Raw genomic sequence first — 16,639 nt, forward strand, 5'->3', positions numbered from 1 at the left:
CCATGGGCCGCAAAATAATAATAATAAAAAAAATCACTGCTGCGGCCCGCTCCCGTCACCGCAGCCCGCTTCTCTCTGCCCACCCGCTCCTGACATTCTTATCCAATCCAATCAACGTGGAGCAGGACTGTAGGGCCGCTGCGGCCCCTCGTTGATTGGATTTGAGGAGTATATCAGGAGTGGGCCAGCCAGGCCGAGAGGAGCAGGCTGTGGTGGCGGGAAGGGGCTGCGGTGGCGTGTCTCCAGGCACGCCACCGGCACCTCCAGGCACGTCTGCGGGCACCTACACCAGGCCCCCAGCGGCTGACGTCACTTTCCTGATGCGCCGCTGAGGACCTGGGAGTAGAGAGAGGAGAGCCGCCGCCACGCTGCAGCAGGAAGAAGAAGCTGTGGACCGAAGATCCGGAGAAAGAAGCTGCTGGGAACGAGGTGAGTGTTTGTTTGTTTTTAATTACTTCACATGGCCACACAGCGGCAGGGGGGCTATTCTATATGAGGGGAGGGGGAAGGGATGCAGGGGGGCTATTCTATATGGGGGAGGGTGGATTGCACAGGGGGGGCTATTCTATATGGGGGGATTGCAAAGGGGGGCTATTCTTTATGGGGGGATTGCACAGGGGGCTATTATGCAGGGGGGCTATTCTATATGGGGGTTTGCACAGGGGGGGCTATTCTATATGGGGGGATGCAGGGGTGCTATTCTATTTGGGGGGATTGCACAGGGGGGGGCTATTCTATATGGGGGGGATTGCACAGGGGGCTATTCTATATGGGGGATGCAGGGGGCTATTCTATATGAGGGGGAATGCACGGGGGCTATTCTATATGAGGGGGAATGCACGGGGGGCTATTCTATATGGGGGAAGGCACGGGGGCTATTCTATATGGGGGGGATGCAGGGGGGGCTATTCTATATGGGGGGGGATGTACATGTACAGCAGGGGGGCTATTCTATATAGGAGGGATGTACATGTACAGCAGGGGGGCTATTCTCTATGGGGGGATGAACATCAGCAGGGGGTTATTCTATATGGGGGGATGTACATGTACAGCAGGGGGGGCTATTCTATATGGGAGGGATGTACATGTACAGCAGGGGGGCTATTCTCAATGGGGGGATGAACATCAGCAGGGGGTTATTCTATATGGGGGGGAAGTAGAGGGGGGGCCATTCTATATGGAGGGATGTGCAGCTGGGGGGGGGTATTCTTTATGGGGGGATGTATAGATGAGGATGTTGCTGGAGCAAGAAGCCTAAAATGTCTGTCTGGCAGATCCCGTGGAGAGGAGTCATGGCCAGAGAAGCCTTCATGATGGCCGGAGCCAGGTGTAGAAGAAAAGGAAAAGTGGTCCTCTCTTCATGCAGAGAAGACGCCTACTGTGAGTTACAGGATGTAACTGCACTATCATTAATAAGGTCTGCAGAACCTTTACACAGCTGGGATCTACCTCGGTATCAGGGGTGTCAAACCCGTCCCTCCATGTGTTGCAAAACTACAATTCCCGTCATGCTTTAGTTGTCCAGTCATAATGGGGATCGTAGTGTTGTAACAGCTGGAGGGACGGAGTGTGACACCTGTGTTCTTTGGTCACTGCTTTGGGAGAATATTGGACTTTATATAGTGGCTGTTATTTGGTGACAGTATAGTGGTATTATCCAGTCACCGTATGCTGAGAGTAGTGGGCATGGTGTGATGGTATAGTGGTATTATTCAGTCACTGTATGTTGAGAGTAGTGGGCATGGTGTGATGGTATAGTGGTATTATTCAGTCACTGTATGTTGAGAGTAGTGGGCATGGTGTGATGGTATAACTCGTCCTGTGTTTTCTGGTATTATTGGTAATATTAGTGTTGTATATAGTGGATTGTATTCAGTCACAGTATAGCGGTATAAGTCATTGTGTGGTGGTAATGGCAATGCTCATGGTGTGGTGATATTATTTGTTACTTATAAACTGGTAGTATTGGCAATATTGGTTTGCTTAGTAACAGTAAGGCAGTAACGTGTACAGTATGGGAATAATATTTGCTTACAGGTGTTATTAACTATGACAGTATTATGCACAGAAAATTTTTACCTATGCTACCATTATAGATCCTAAAATTTGTGAGGGAGATATCACTGACAGGACCTTTAGTCCAGTGTAAACTTTTATAATGCTGCTGTGGCTCCACCTCTGTGACACTTCAGCTGGTAATGAAAAGAATGATTATAAAGGTTTACACTGGACTAAAGATCCAGTCCCTGACCTGTACGCTGGGATCTACAGCTCTGTACCTGGTATAGACCCCACAGGTTCCCTTTAAGGGCACATTCATACCTAATCCATTGCAGATTTGATGCTTCTGATTTAATCAGTTGAAATGAATGCATAAATATGCCGCATCAAATCCACAGCAGATCATGTTATATCATTATTTTTAGATGCTGATGGTGGGGTTCACATGCTTAAGGGAGTAGTGGGGGACATGGCTAAATGAAGCAGAATTTGCTACCCCACGTATTTTACACGGCTATCCATGATATATACGGAAGGATATGGTATGTGGGCTGCTGGGGTTTGATTGCCAGGGCTGATTTTAAATCCCAGTCCGGCCCTGACATATATATATATATATATATATATATATATATATTATAATTTTCCCCATTGGTTCTTGACAATTTAATAAATTTTCGTTTGCATAATAGATTGCTTCAATTTAATTCATTCCTATAGAGTCTTTTATTCCCCCCCTCCCCCCAAGCTATCTTCCCTTAAGCAATATATTATTCTTTCTAAATGGAAATTGAACTTAGATTTGTTTCTGCTTCCGTCATATATGGCAGATACCATTGTTATTCAAGCCTATTTGTCATCCAGTATATTTTACACTTTATTAGTACTGACAGTAAGCAACAGCTTGGGACAGTAGTGGACATTATTTAATATTTTTATCCAGTTTATATTTCACGTGTGTAAATAACTTCTATTGACGTCATTGGAGAGAAGGCAGTGCATTGGCATTCATCAGTTTGTGATCATGGGAAACACGTGGTTTCAGAGCCATATACATAGAGACTGAGCTGGAAACAATGGGTCTTGTGCTGGGCTCTCTGACTTAAAGGGGTACTCCAGAGAAATTTGTTTTAAATCAACTGGTGTCAGAAAGCTATACAAATTTATTACTATTTAAAAATGTAAAGTCTGTTAGTACGTATCAGCTGCTGCAGGAGGTAATGTATTCTTTCCAGTCTGACACAGTGCTTTATGCTGCCTCCTCTGTCTGTGACAGGAACTGTCCAGATCAGTAGCAAATCCCCATAGAAAACTTTTCCAGCTCTGGACAGTTCCTGTTATGAACAGGGATGGCCGCAGAGAGCACTGTGTCAGATTGGAAGAAAAAAAAGCATCATGCAGGACATACAGCAGCTGATAAGTACTAGAAAAGTTGAGATTTTTTTTTTTTTTAACAGAAGTAATTTATAAATCTATATAACTTTCTATACCAGTTGATTAAATAACTAGTTTTTTACAGGAGTACCCCTTTAACTCCAATTCAGTTCAATTGTCAAAACGAAAACGTGTCATTAAAAACTATATATTGGAAAAAGTTAATAAATATGTTATCTCTTCTAAAATAAGGTGATAAAAAGTTCCAGAAATTTTGAGGTTGCCTCCCCCTAATAACTTGTCATAATTTTGTATTTTCAGCTCCTATTATTACTTTAAAGGGGTTATCCAGCGCTACAAAAACATGGCCACTTTTCCCCCTACTGTTGTCTCCAGTTCAGGTGCAGTTTGCAATTAAGCTCCATTTACTTCAATGGAAGTGAGTTTCAAAACCCCACCCAAACTGGAGACAACATTAGGGGGAAAGTGGCCATGTTTTTGTAGCGCTGGATAACCCCTTTAACCCCTACAGCTGACAGACCCCCCTCACCACACTGATAGACTCTAACCAGTCTCCTGTTACTGATCTGGCTTAGCGCTCCTGAATCCCAGAGAGACAGTGTGGATATACAGTTACATAGTGCTCTCTATCCCAAGTCACCACTGCTCCACAGGTATTAGAGATTAAACCTTCTACTACCCACCATTAGGGACCTTCAAATTAACCATTTGACTGCCCTAGAAAACCAAGAACCATTGCATTAACCACTCTACTCTTCCTACCCCTTTCTCATTGCATTAACCCCTTCCTACCAGGGTCAATAATCACTTTACTGTCCCTAACTGCCAGGAACATTGAGGTAAATTCTTTCATTGTCCTAGAAGACCAGGGATGCTAACCCAAGCACCTATACTGCCATAGACCATCAGCCAAACATTAAATCCCTTTATTACCTACACCATGCAGACATTAACACCCTTACTGCTCTAGACCACCAGGGATAAAGACAATAATCTTTTCTGGGCTAGTACTGTTTACATGGCATGGATTCTATGTGGCCCTGTTATAGCATATTATTGCTTGCTGTATGTGATTTTTTTTTTTATGCCATTCTGTATTGCTAAACTTTTTTTTTCCACCAGGAATGATACATCTGTACTGTCCGTTTTTTAAAAAAACAGCATAGTTTTGTGTGACTTTTCTTTCAGAGTGGTCACAAACTCACTGCTGCAATGGTGCATACTATTTCTTATTGTCCATTAAGGAGGCAGGGATAGACCTGGACTGATTGTTTTCCAGCAGTGCAAACACAGGCACTTCTTTTATCTTACTTGTCTGGCCAGTCACAGCACTTACTCCTCTTTACTATGCCATCAGAACTGTGTACCTACAGTAGTACTAAATGGGTATTTTCACAAGCGACAGCTGCATAGAACTTGATGGTCAGACATAAGGGCTAAACTTTGATTTACCCTTCAGGCACAGTGTGGATCATCTGACAGGGGCAAACAGGCTCACAGATTCCAGGTACACAGCCCAGGCTCTTATCTTATTCTGCACATAACATTAGCTATAACCCTAACAATGGGCAATGAAAGCAGAATGTAGGGAAGTGAAATACCTAGTGGCCAAGACTTTAGGGTTTTTCCTGGGATAAGGAGTCATTTTTGTAAAGGACGTGACTTACAAATTTATTTAGGAATTCAACAGGATAGCAAATGGAGGGGAGTTATAATGACAGTAACCTAGCTTTTGCATACTTTTCCTTTACTCACTAACAACAACTATGCACTGGGCCCATAAACCTAAAATAAGCAAAATAGTATGGCCCAGATTTATGAAGCGCTTCAAAATCAGAAGTAACTTGAGAAAATGTTACTTTACTAAAGGAGTAGTGGATGCTTGGAACAAAGGGCAGACTAGATGGACCAGGTGGGCTTTTTTCTGCCAACAAGCTTCTATGTTATTAATTCTTTTCTTATTTCAGCCTTTTGCTGCATTTTTAAGATACCTTCATAAATAAGAATATGCAAATCATAGTTTTGGCAAACTTTTGTCTTGCGGAAATTGACATGTGGTGCATTTTTTTTTATCTGGAAGGGGGGGGGTGATTTGGAAAAAAAAATTCTGCAGCAAATACCCATATGTCCCATGGATTGTGCTGCCGACCTGTGGTGACACCATCTGCCATGTGCGGACCTATTTTTAAGGTCAATAATGTAAGGAGGAGGCTTAGGATAACTTTTATGGTGTTTTTTTTGCTCAGATGAATCATAGAATAATTTGTGAGAGCTAAAATATAGAGAATAATTATTGAGATTAAAGAGGCCATAAAATACAATACATCTACAGCTCTTTAATATTTAATGATATTTTTCTGCCAGATCTGGTGAAAACAAATTATTTCTACTGTTTTTCTGGAATAACATTTTTTTTTAAAGCCATTATTGAGTTGATGAAGATCTTTGCAGCTTCTTTACTGAGCCAATAAGGAACCAATCATCTGCGCTGTTCTATGGCCAGTGTTATCCTCACCAGGTAGTATTGACCCTATTTGCATAATACCAGAGAATGTATCTGTTTCCTAATTATTTGTTTGCATGTCTTACAACCATGGTCATCGATGAGGAGCTAGAGATCCTGATCCGTATGAGAACATGCATGGCATGCAAGGACTGGGAGGTCAATTCTGTGTATGCCTTATGGTGACAAAGAGGTTAAACTATACATTTGTGCATAGGGAAATCAATGAAAACACTTAGGATCAGAGAATGCCCATCTGTCCCCACAGCCTCTGATGTTTGCAGTTCATCCATCCCTCCTTTCTTCTAAACTGGTGGGCTTCATTCTTTTTCCACAGGGGATTACCTCGGCCATCTTAACCAAGTGTACGAGGGATGAAGGATTTATTCCCATCAATAAAAACCTCTGGTAAGTGCTTCTAAACCAAACTGGAACGTTTGCTGTAACTAAGCCCGGTCATTATTCAGTCCAAACTTAAACATTAGCAGCTCTTCATAGTTGACCATTTCATGGTAAGAAAGCTTTGTGGAGCCCCGGGGCAGCATTACCATTAATAAACCGGTCATGGACATCTCAAGTGGCCATATTAATTACCCAATACTATTTCTCGCCTTTTTCATCGTAAATCATATAAAGACCATGCAGGACATTTTTAGTGAGAAAACAGGCTTATGTATTGTTATCGTAACACTCATAGTGAACCAGAAAAATATTGAAAATGTAAAGGCAAAATTCTGAAACTGGTCAAAGCTTAAAATATTAAAGGGGTTGTCCTGAGGAATTATTTTATACTAAAAAAGAGATCATGGTAGGATAAAGAAGACAGCAACTTGTATTTCCCTGCCGCCTATCCCCTGCCGATACCATTCCAGTGGTGCCTGGTCCATGCTTCCTGCTTTTCTTGGAATAGGAGAGGGAGAAAAAGAGATGGACACAAAGACAAGGGGCGCTATGTAGTATAGTCAACAACACATGGATGATACATAAAGGGTCTTTTACACAAGCTGATTATCGGCAAGGAGGGTTGCTAGACACGCCAATAACCGGCCCTTTTAAGCGATCAGCCGAGGACTGGGAAAATGTCTGATCCTCGGATCATCATGTCTTTTGTGTAGGCGGGAAAATGTATCACTATCGTCCACACATCTTCCTGTGTAAACAGGACATGTGTGTTTAAAAGCAATATATTTAAATGGCCGCATGAAGGATACAGTGATAATTCATGTGGGCCGGCCACGTGATTAATCGTTCCTTCTGAAGACACTGTAAATGAGTGCTGATCTCACTGACCGTAGTGGTGACCCACCTCAGCCAGTTATTCGCTGACCAGGCATTCTCTATGTGTCAAGAGAAGAGCAGGAAGCACTTGGTAGTGATGGGTGGCACCATCAGAATTGCACTATTGGGGGTCGGTGGTACGAGAGTTTTTTTTCCTTTTTCATCACACCCTGAGATCTTGTAAATATACAATTAATGTTCGGGACAATTCCTTTAAACAGTGTATTTTCCTGCTAAACTTTGACCTTGGTTCTTTCAGGCAGTCAAGTTTTTTAGACATTAAAGGGAACCTAGTTACTGTATACAGCGGTATCTCGGTTCTCAAGCTCGGAACTCAAACAGTATTTTCAAAGAAAGTTTGCTTTGGTTCTCAAACTTTTGCTCAGTTCTCAAACTCGGTTCTCTTTTGGGCCCTGGTATTTGAACGAAAATTTACCTGGAAGTAACGTTCCTAATTCAAACTTTGCTCGGTATCTAAATGTTTGTGGGAACGTGGATGGTGGGTTGAACCTGGTGAGTTTAGCACTGGTGAGTATTCACATACAGTACTGTCCAAGACTGCTGGAGTGCATATACAGTACAGCAGTAGTACAGTCAGTGCACCACCATCTCCCATCCTGTACAGTACTGTATAAGACTGCTGGAGTGCATATACAGTACAGTAGTAGTGCAGTCAGTGCACCACCATCTCCTATCCTGTACTGTATAAGACTGCTGGAGTGCATATACAGTACAGTAGTAGTGCAGTCAGTGCACCACCATCTCCCATCCTGTACTGTATAAGATTGCTGGAGTTCATATACAGTACAGTAGTAGTACAGTCAGTGCACCACCATCTCCCATCCTGTACTGTATAAGATTGCTGTAGTGCATATACAGTACAGTAGCAGTACAGTCAGGGCACCACCATCTCCCATCCTTTATAGTGCTGGGATGGGGGGGGGGCATATACAGTAAAGGCTGAGTGATGAGTTGGTGACTACTGTACTATAATTTCTGGTTTTGTTAAATGTTTCTTGAGTATAATGTCCTGTACAGTATATAGTGCTGCTCTGTGATGTACTGTACTATATAGTGCTGCTCTGTAATGTACCGTACTGTATAGTGCTGCTCTATAATGTACTGTACAGTATATAGTGCTGCTCTGTAATGTACTGTACAGTATAGTGCTGCTCTGTAATGTCCTGTACAGTATATAGTGCTGTTCTGTAATGTCCTGTACAGTATAGTGCTGCTCTGTAATGTTCTGTACAGTATATAGTGCTGCTCTGTAATGTACTGTACAGTATATAGTGCTGCTCTGTAATGTACAGTATATAGTGCTGCTCTGTAATGTACTGTACAGTATAGTGCTGCTCTGTAATGTACTGTACAGTATATAGTGCTGTACTCTGTAATGTCCTGTACAGTATATAGTGCTGCTCTGTAATGTACTTTACAGTATAGTGCTGTTCTGTAATGTACTGTACAGTATATAGTACTGCTCTGTAATGTTCTGTACAGTATATAGTGCTGCTCTGTAATGTTCTGTACAGTATATAGTACTGCTCTGTAATGTTCTGTACAGTATAGTGCTGTTCTGTAATGTACTGTACACTATATAGTGCTGTTCTGTAATGTACTGTACAGTATATAGTACTGCTCTGTAATGTTCTGTACAGTATATAGTGCTGCTCTGTAATGTTCTGTACAGTATAGTGCTGTTCTGTAATGTACTGTACACTATATAGTGCTGCTCTGTGATGTACTGTACAGTATAGTGCTGCTCTGTAATGTACTATACAGTATAGTGCTGTTCTGTAATGTTCTGTACAGTATAGTTCTGCTCTGTGATGTACTGTACTATAGTGCTGCTCTGTAATGTACCGTACTGTATAGTGTTGCTCTGTACTGTAGGGTAGTGATTAAACTGGGCACTTTTCAATGTAATATATGGGTACTGTAGGTAATTATTGGTTGTGCTGGAACCAATTAAACACAATTACATTATTTCCTATGGGAAGACAATGCTCGATTCTCAAACTGCCTTCCGGAACCAATTAAGTTCGAGAACCGAGGTACCACTGTATACAATTTTATTGTTTAGAAGAACGTACATTTAGAATCTGCACCCAAATCTGCAGGAAAGGCATTGATATCCATTAGGGTCTGTTGGGCCTAGTTATTGACAGGTTTCTTGCTATGCACAATATTACTATACAGTATAAGGGAGAAAGCTGGAAATCACCAGTGGGTGTGCAGGGCCAGTGTCTCCTGATGAATATCAGTGACTTTACTCCTGTGGTGTCAGGCACATGATGCCTACCTCTACATTCTCCTTAACTCTATACTGAATACAGCTTGTCTGTCACAATGAATTTCACACGATCCCTTTAAGAACATCTTATATCCTGACAGGCAATGGATTCTGTCAGAACCCATTTAACACCACTGCCAGCAATCTCTGTGCACCTGTCAAGTATTCCTATAAAATGTCATTTTTTCAATGTAAATGTCTATTTGTTCCCTTAGTTAGACGTTTCTAGTCATTGAGAAGAATGGAAACTAAATCACTTAATCTGGATGACAAAACATAGCAGGCAGCCAGATTAACTTCATTAGAGGTTAGATCATTAATATACCTTTGACTACAGTCTGGTAGTGGGAGGAAAGAGTAGAACATCCATCACGTCACATACTGTACTGTAGGGAGTGAATTATTGCTGCAAGCTACGCCCATTCCACTGCATATACTGTATTTGTGCACATACTTCATATATGTTTATTATGGTGGCTGAACAATTTATTACAAACAGTATATGACAACGTAGAAAAGCATATAAAGATTGTTTATTTTCCTTCCCTGTAAATCCCTGATGATGCTGTCCTCCCTTGCACCAATTGTCAGACAGCTCTGTCCGGAAAGCTATCATGGCTTTAGCAAATAGAGTTTATTAATTGATTACTAAACCAGTTTATCATGATTTTACAGTACACTTATTGTATCAGTTCCCCATTTAAAAGCCACCTTTAGTGCTTACTTTTATTCTTCTAAAATAAAGCTTTTTGACAAAAACCAAAAGAACTACTTCTAATTCTGGAAAATGTTTTGCGTCCTCTGCTAAAGGAACTGTCCAAAGCAGGAGAGGTTTTCTATGGGGATCTGCTACTGCTCTGGACAGTTCCTGTCTCAATGCAAAAATTGTGTGTGCCTAATCCATAAAGGTTAGCGCTGCCCAACAGGCTCCAACAGTTACAAGCAGATGCACTGCTATTCTGATGAAGGGGACTTGTTCCTTCAAACGCGTAAATTGTGCACTTTTAATAAATATTTTAACTTTTTATCTGCAGGAGTCTGTTGGGCAGCGCTAACCTTTATGGATTAGTCACACACAATTTTGGCACTTATACTAGCTTTATCCCCATGGGCCCCTACCTGGGAGCATCCCGTTTGGACTATCCTAGTTGGCTTGCAGCCATGCCCTCTCCACCAAAGCACCATATCCTGGTATCCATTTGGGTGATAAGTCCAAGGGGCTTGAAGGTGAGCACCTCATCAGCACTATAATTTAACTTGTTTGTACAGTATCACACAAGGTGCTGCTGCCCGGACCTTTTCTCTGCCTCTCCCATGTCTAGTTCCTGTCTAAGACAGAGGTGTCAGCAGAGAGCTTACTAAAAAGAATAAACTACTTCCTGCAGTACATACAGCAGCTGATAAGTACTGGAAAACTTTTTTAAACTGAAGCAAATTACAAATCTATATAACTTTGACACCGGTTGATTCAAAAGAAAAAATAAAGTCACTGGAATTCCCCTTTAAGGTGTCTATACCTATTCAAAACATGTTGGACAAATGATCATTCTGTCATCATTATTTCTTCTATCCCCTCCAAATCTATACCTTTTAACATATATTGTCAAACATGTGTTTGACATGTGTTCCCTTTAGGAAGCTCTGGCGGTGGCTTATCCTCTCAAGAACAAAGGGGTTGGGCAGTGAAATTGCATCTCATTTGACTCCTATCTCCACCAACATTAGTATAAACTGTGTGGGGGCCTTAAAGGGGTTATCCAGTATTTAAAAAACAAGGCCACAAAACGACTCTTGTCTCCAGTTCAGGGGAGGTTTACAGTTAAACTCCATTAACGTCAATGGAACTAAGTTGCAAAATCTGGAATGTGATGAGTGGTCGTACAGTTTTATTGCACTTCATACTTGCATATTTAGTGTCCAAAATATATAAATAAATTGTAAAGACACAAGTGGTAGATTTCTCGACTCCTCAGTCTTACTATTCTTACACCCTAGGAGGCACTTGACAGCTTTACAGAGGAACTGAAAATCAATACCCAGTTACTTACAAGCATTGAGTATGCAGATGGTGTAGGCAGCCCTTCAACAGACAGATAAATGGCTTTTAGGAAGTATTAAAATAAAGTAGCACAGATGAGTTCTATCAAGGAAGAAGTCTGTGCTGGAAAGGTTCCCTTATGTGATTTATTTAATTTATATAATGTATTTGCCATGTGCAGCAATGAGAGGAGTAGAAGAAGATCACAGCTGTGGATGTTGTGGAGCCGGGGATTGCAGAACAGTTGTGTAATAATCAGGATATAGAAAACCTGATCCTATGTATCTGAGCACTAGCCGTGATACTGGACTATCAACACAGTTGTATCACGTGAGAAAACAACTAGTGTTAACAAGCATGCCCACAGCCTTAAACCCATGGGGGGGTTAAAGGGGAACTATCAGCAGGTTAGACAAATCTAATCTGCTGATAGCCCCTTATATCAACCGGGACACTGAGGAGGAAGGTATGTGTGTTACCGTCCTCCTCTGCGCCAGTCCCGCGCTGTTAGTCTGCGTAACCTGTTAGGAGCACTGCCATGTCATCAGCCTGCTCCTTCTAATGATAATCGATGGAGCGGGTGGGACGGATGACGTGGCAGTGCACCGAAGTGAAAACTAACTAACAGCACAGGACCGGTACAGAGGAGAAAGGTAACACACATATCTTTCTCCTCAGCATCCCGGGCGCTATAGGGGGCTATAAGCAGGTTAGATTTGTCTACCCTGCTGATAGTTCCCCTTTAAATTATACTTACCACTCCGGTCTTTTATCTTCTCTCTTCACTATCGCCGCTCAGCCAATCAGCTAGTGATGATAAAAGATTGAAGCAGTAAGTATAATCTTAATTTAGGGCCCTATTCCACCGGACGATTATCGTTAAATCGTTCGAATCTAAACGATAATCGTTCGGTTGAAATGCAGTTAACGATTAACGACCGAACGAGAAATCGTTGATCGCTTTAGGGCCCTATTCCACCGGACGATTATCGTTTGCATAATCGTTAACGATCTCAAACGACCGCTATTGCGAAAGACCTGAAATTGTTCACTCATTTCCATGGAACAATAATCGTTACTTATGATTGTAATTGTGATCGTTTTTCTTCGTTATTTATTCGCTATTGCGTTCTTATCTATTGCGAACGACCGAACGATGTCTTATTCAATGCGAACGTTTTGCGAACGAGCAACGATAAAAATAGGTCCAGGTCTTATAAAGAGATCAACGATTTCTCGTTCGGTCGTTAATCGTTAACTGCATTTCAACCGAACGATTATCGTTTAGATTCGAACGATTTAATGATAATCTGAACGATAATCGTCCGGTGGAATAAATAACTCTTTGATGGGCCGAGTTTTTGGCACAGTAATGGGTCCCAGAGGTCAGACCTATTCGGAGGCGACTTTAGAGTCAATCATTCGCCAGTAAGGTTTATTTCCTATGAGTGGATTCACAAGTAACCTATTTGACCCTATTGACGTGTGTGCATGGTAACAACAAACATTACGATGCAATTAAAAGTGAATGTTTACTGCTTCTATAAAGGCTGGGGAATCATTCCTGATGCTAGGCCCAAAGAAATTGCCCAAAGCAATCCCAGGCCCATGCTGTATACCGGTCTTTAAAGTGAGGAAAAAAGGGCAAACTTTTCGGGTGTAAAGAGACTAATATGGTGCGTACAAAAACTGTTGTGTTCAAGTCAATGCCTGGTGACATCTATAAGGAAACTTGACCTTCTGGCCTCTGGGTAATGATATGCATCAGCAGAGGACATACAGAAGCCCGGTAGATTAGTGGCTGTTTTCGAAGGGGTAGAAGATAAATGATTTGGTTTGACATTGTGAATAAGAGACTGTATCACAGAAGGAAGAACATGTCATAAGTCGCTGCATTTCTTCAGTTCCTTCATTGCCGTATCTTGACATTTCAGCTTGGTTTCAATTTCGATAACAATAAGAAGGTGTAATTGTACTTTGGATATATGGCTTTATCCTTCTCCATGTTTGCAGGTCTCTGTCCTTCATCACAACACTCAGCTGCTTCTCCTTCCTTCTACTGGGGCTGATGTTTTACGTGATTGATGTCAGACGGTGGTGGGGAGGACAACCATTCATCTACCCAGGTATAATATCTCATTGTTCCTATCTCCAAAACAAATTTACTATTCCATTAGGTCACCGGAGGAAAATAAATGTCTGACCCACAGAACTCACATTCTAATTTCAAGTGTTTGCACTCACTCCCAGGCCACTTTGACCCAGTCTATTCACTGCATAAACAGGCAGGAAGACAGAGGAGAGATTCTGGCCTGAGGAGCTCGGTCTTTTCAGTGCATAGTGACACTGACACATTAACAAAAGAGACCTATGGTTCCTGGAGTCCATTCTTCCCTCCGCATGGTGAAGTAGGGTGCTGACATTGTGACATCGGGGGAAGCTTCTCACAGCAGGGTGATATAATACATAGAGGAGGTATCTCCTTTAAATGCAAATTCTTTCAATGTACGATAATATCCAACAAGAGATGACTCCCACCCACACATGGCCCATATTTTATTGCTTGTATCCCTTGTGAATAGAGCAGAGGTTATAGCTTTATTTACACAGAACTGCAAGAAATACTATTTATACCTATCTGACATTTATAAGGCTTGAAAATGTGTAAAATACCAGTAAAATCTTGTGGAAAAAAAACAATGACTACACTAAAATGCAAGGAACCAAATTAAATGATTAATCCAATGAAGGCAATAAATATTGGCTAAATACCATAGTCGTGCCCATATATTTCAGTAAAACACTTCAAGCAGTTAGTTTTTGTAATGTGAAGCAGCCATTACAATGAGAACCAGGCCCAATAGAACAAATCTGAAGTACAATTCCTATACAGTACCAACTGATTCTGCCACCAAGTGATTATTGTGGAAGAGAGTCCAGACCCAGGTATTCCCAGTTTATTCTTGAATTATAATGGTCAAATAGTTGGAATCATTGTCTGTATATCAATGTCCCTATTGGGGTCAATGTACAGCTGATCTGCTATTGGAAAAGGTGCTTGGAAAGGCATCTCCATGCCTTTAAGATAACTTGTCTATATTCCTTGTGTCACTGTGCACATCCATTGTATGTTCACACATGTGATTTGACCACCTCTGCACTGCAGTCTCTAGGGATCAGATGATCACTAGAGGATGTAGTACAGCTGAAGATGCCAGACCCAGCCAGGAGAAGTAGTCCCCCCTACAGTAGTCGTGGCCTATAGTAGGCCTATATACATCCCCACTGAACCACTCCTGTCCTGAGTCAGACATAGTGTGTTCAACCCAACGAGTAAGGGAGACCGTAAGCAGTGATCTATATTGAGTGTCTTGCTTAGCCATGGACCCAGCTCAGGAGCAGGAGGTAAACCAAAAGGGAGATTTATCAAACATGGTGTAAAGTAAAACTGGCTCAGTTGCCCCTAGCAACCAATCAGATTCCACCTTTCATTTTCCAAAGAGTCTCTGAGGAATGAAAAGTGGAATCTGATTGGTTGCTAGGGGCAACTGAGCAAGTTATACTTTACACCATGTTTGATAAATCTCCCCCTAGTACAGTTAAGCTATCCAGGTTTTCAAAACATGGCTGCATTCTTACAGAAACAGCAACTCTCCTCTTGGTGTGGTTTTGCAGCTCAGTTCCATTAAAGTAAAGAGAACTGAATTGTTATACCACATACAGAACAGGGTGGCTCTGTTTTTGCAAGAAAGTGTCTGTGACCAGAGTATATTAAATTTATTCTTTTTCATTTTTTACCAAATCCAGGAATGAATTCAATCTTCGTATATGTCGGACACTCACTTCTGGCTTCATATTTCCCATTTAATTGGGAGGTGAAAAATTGGACGTCTCATTACGAGTTCCTGGCTCAAGATCTTCTAGGCACCTCCATCTGGGTCTTTGTGTCTTACCTTCTGTACAGGAAGAAATTCTTTTTAAAGATTTAAAGACTGGTCTCCTATCTAATACTGTTTAGATGTTTTTCAAGAATCTCTATCACATTATAGTATCAGTGTGGGAATTGAATAGTATTTGCAGAAAATGTATGTGAGGTCTGATCTGGTCTCAGTGTGCACATGATATCCCCCCCCCCCCCACTCCTGTCAATATCATCATGATGGAATAAAATATTAAGCTTTATTTCTATAGCGCCAACATATTTCATAGCACAGTCAAATAACACCAGAAGATAATGCTTTAAAATGTTCCTTTTATCACAATGAGGACTGATACATATAGACATAACAAAAAATAGAGAAATGTTCTCTTAAGAAAGATAGACACCGTCCGCTGCCAGGTATACAGGTACTGATGACTGACTTTTACATCCAGATGGAGCCTGTTTTTTGTACCATAGAAGTCAATGGTAGCAGGCTGAATAGGAGAGGCATCCTGCTGCATACTGTTTTAGGCTATGTTCACACTACGTAACAGACCGGCCGTTCCGTGACCCCCGCCGGGTCACGGAATGGCCGGTCTGTGCACGGATCATCGCGGCCGGTATTCACTGAGCCGCTTGCTTCACTGTGTGAACTGACAGGTCTTTCTGCGGCTGGAATTCACTGAATTCCGGCCGCAGAAAACTGACATGTCTGTTTTTTCTGGCGCCGCATGGGATCCTGGCCGGAGCGCATACGATGTGTGTATGCTCCGGCCGGGATCCCATTATACATAAGGCTATGTTCAACTCCTCAAAACTACGTCCGTAGTCCTGCGGCGAGAACTACGGCCGTAGTTTTACGTAGTGTGAACATAGCCTTAGGCTGGATTCACACACAGTATTTTTGCCCTCATATTGCAACCAAATCCAGAAGTGGATTAAAAACACAGGTAGGGTATGTTCACACACACTGTTGAAATTTAGTGGATGGCCATCATTTATGACAAATAATGGCCGTTATTTCCTAACAACTGCCGATGTTTTAAAATAAAGCCAATTATTTGCCATTAAATGACAGCCATCCACTAAATTTCAACAGTGTGTGAACATAGCCCTTCTGTTTTTTCAATGCACTCCTGTTTTTGGTTGCAATATGAGGGCCAAAATACTGAGCATAGCCTGAAAGGGAATTTATACTCTACCTTC

General features: G+C 41.7%; 1 protein-coding gene across 3 annotated transcripts in view; it reads left to right on the forward strand.

Annotated features, from left to right (window-relative positions):
- LOC138798719 (heparan-alpha-glucosaminide N-acetyltransferase-like) overlaps nucleotides 1-15,970 on the forward strand; it is a 222,682-nt gene extending 206,712 nt beyond the window's left edge. For 2 of the 3 annotated variants that reach the window (XM_069979277.1, XM_069979278.1), the window contains 3 exons: nucleotides 6,237-6,307; nucleotides 13,525-13,637; nucleotides 15,319-15,970. In XM_069979277.1, coding sequence (XP_069835378.1) covers nucleotides 6,237-6,307; nucleotides 13,525-13,637; nucleotides 15,319-15,500 — 366 coding nt within the window. In that variant the 3' untranslated portion in view covers nucleotides 15,501-15,970. The remainder of the gene's footprint in view (nucleotides 1-6,236; nucleotides 6,308-13,524; nucleotides 13,638-15,318) is intronic. The other variant, XM_069979279.1, reaches the window with a different exon arrangement.
- Nucleotides 15,971-16,639: the final 669 nt, after the last annotated feature.

This window comes from Dendropsophus ebraccatus, chromosome 8 (genome assembly GCF_027789765.1).
Source record: "Dendropsophus ebraccatus isolate aDenEbr1 chromosome 8, aDenEbr1.pat, whole genome shotgun sequence".
Lineage (NCBI taxonomy): Eukaryota > Metazoa > Chordata > Amphibia > Anura > Hylidae > Dendropsophus > Dendropsophus ebraccatus.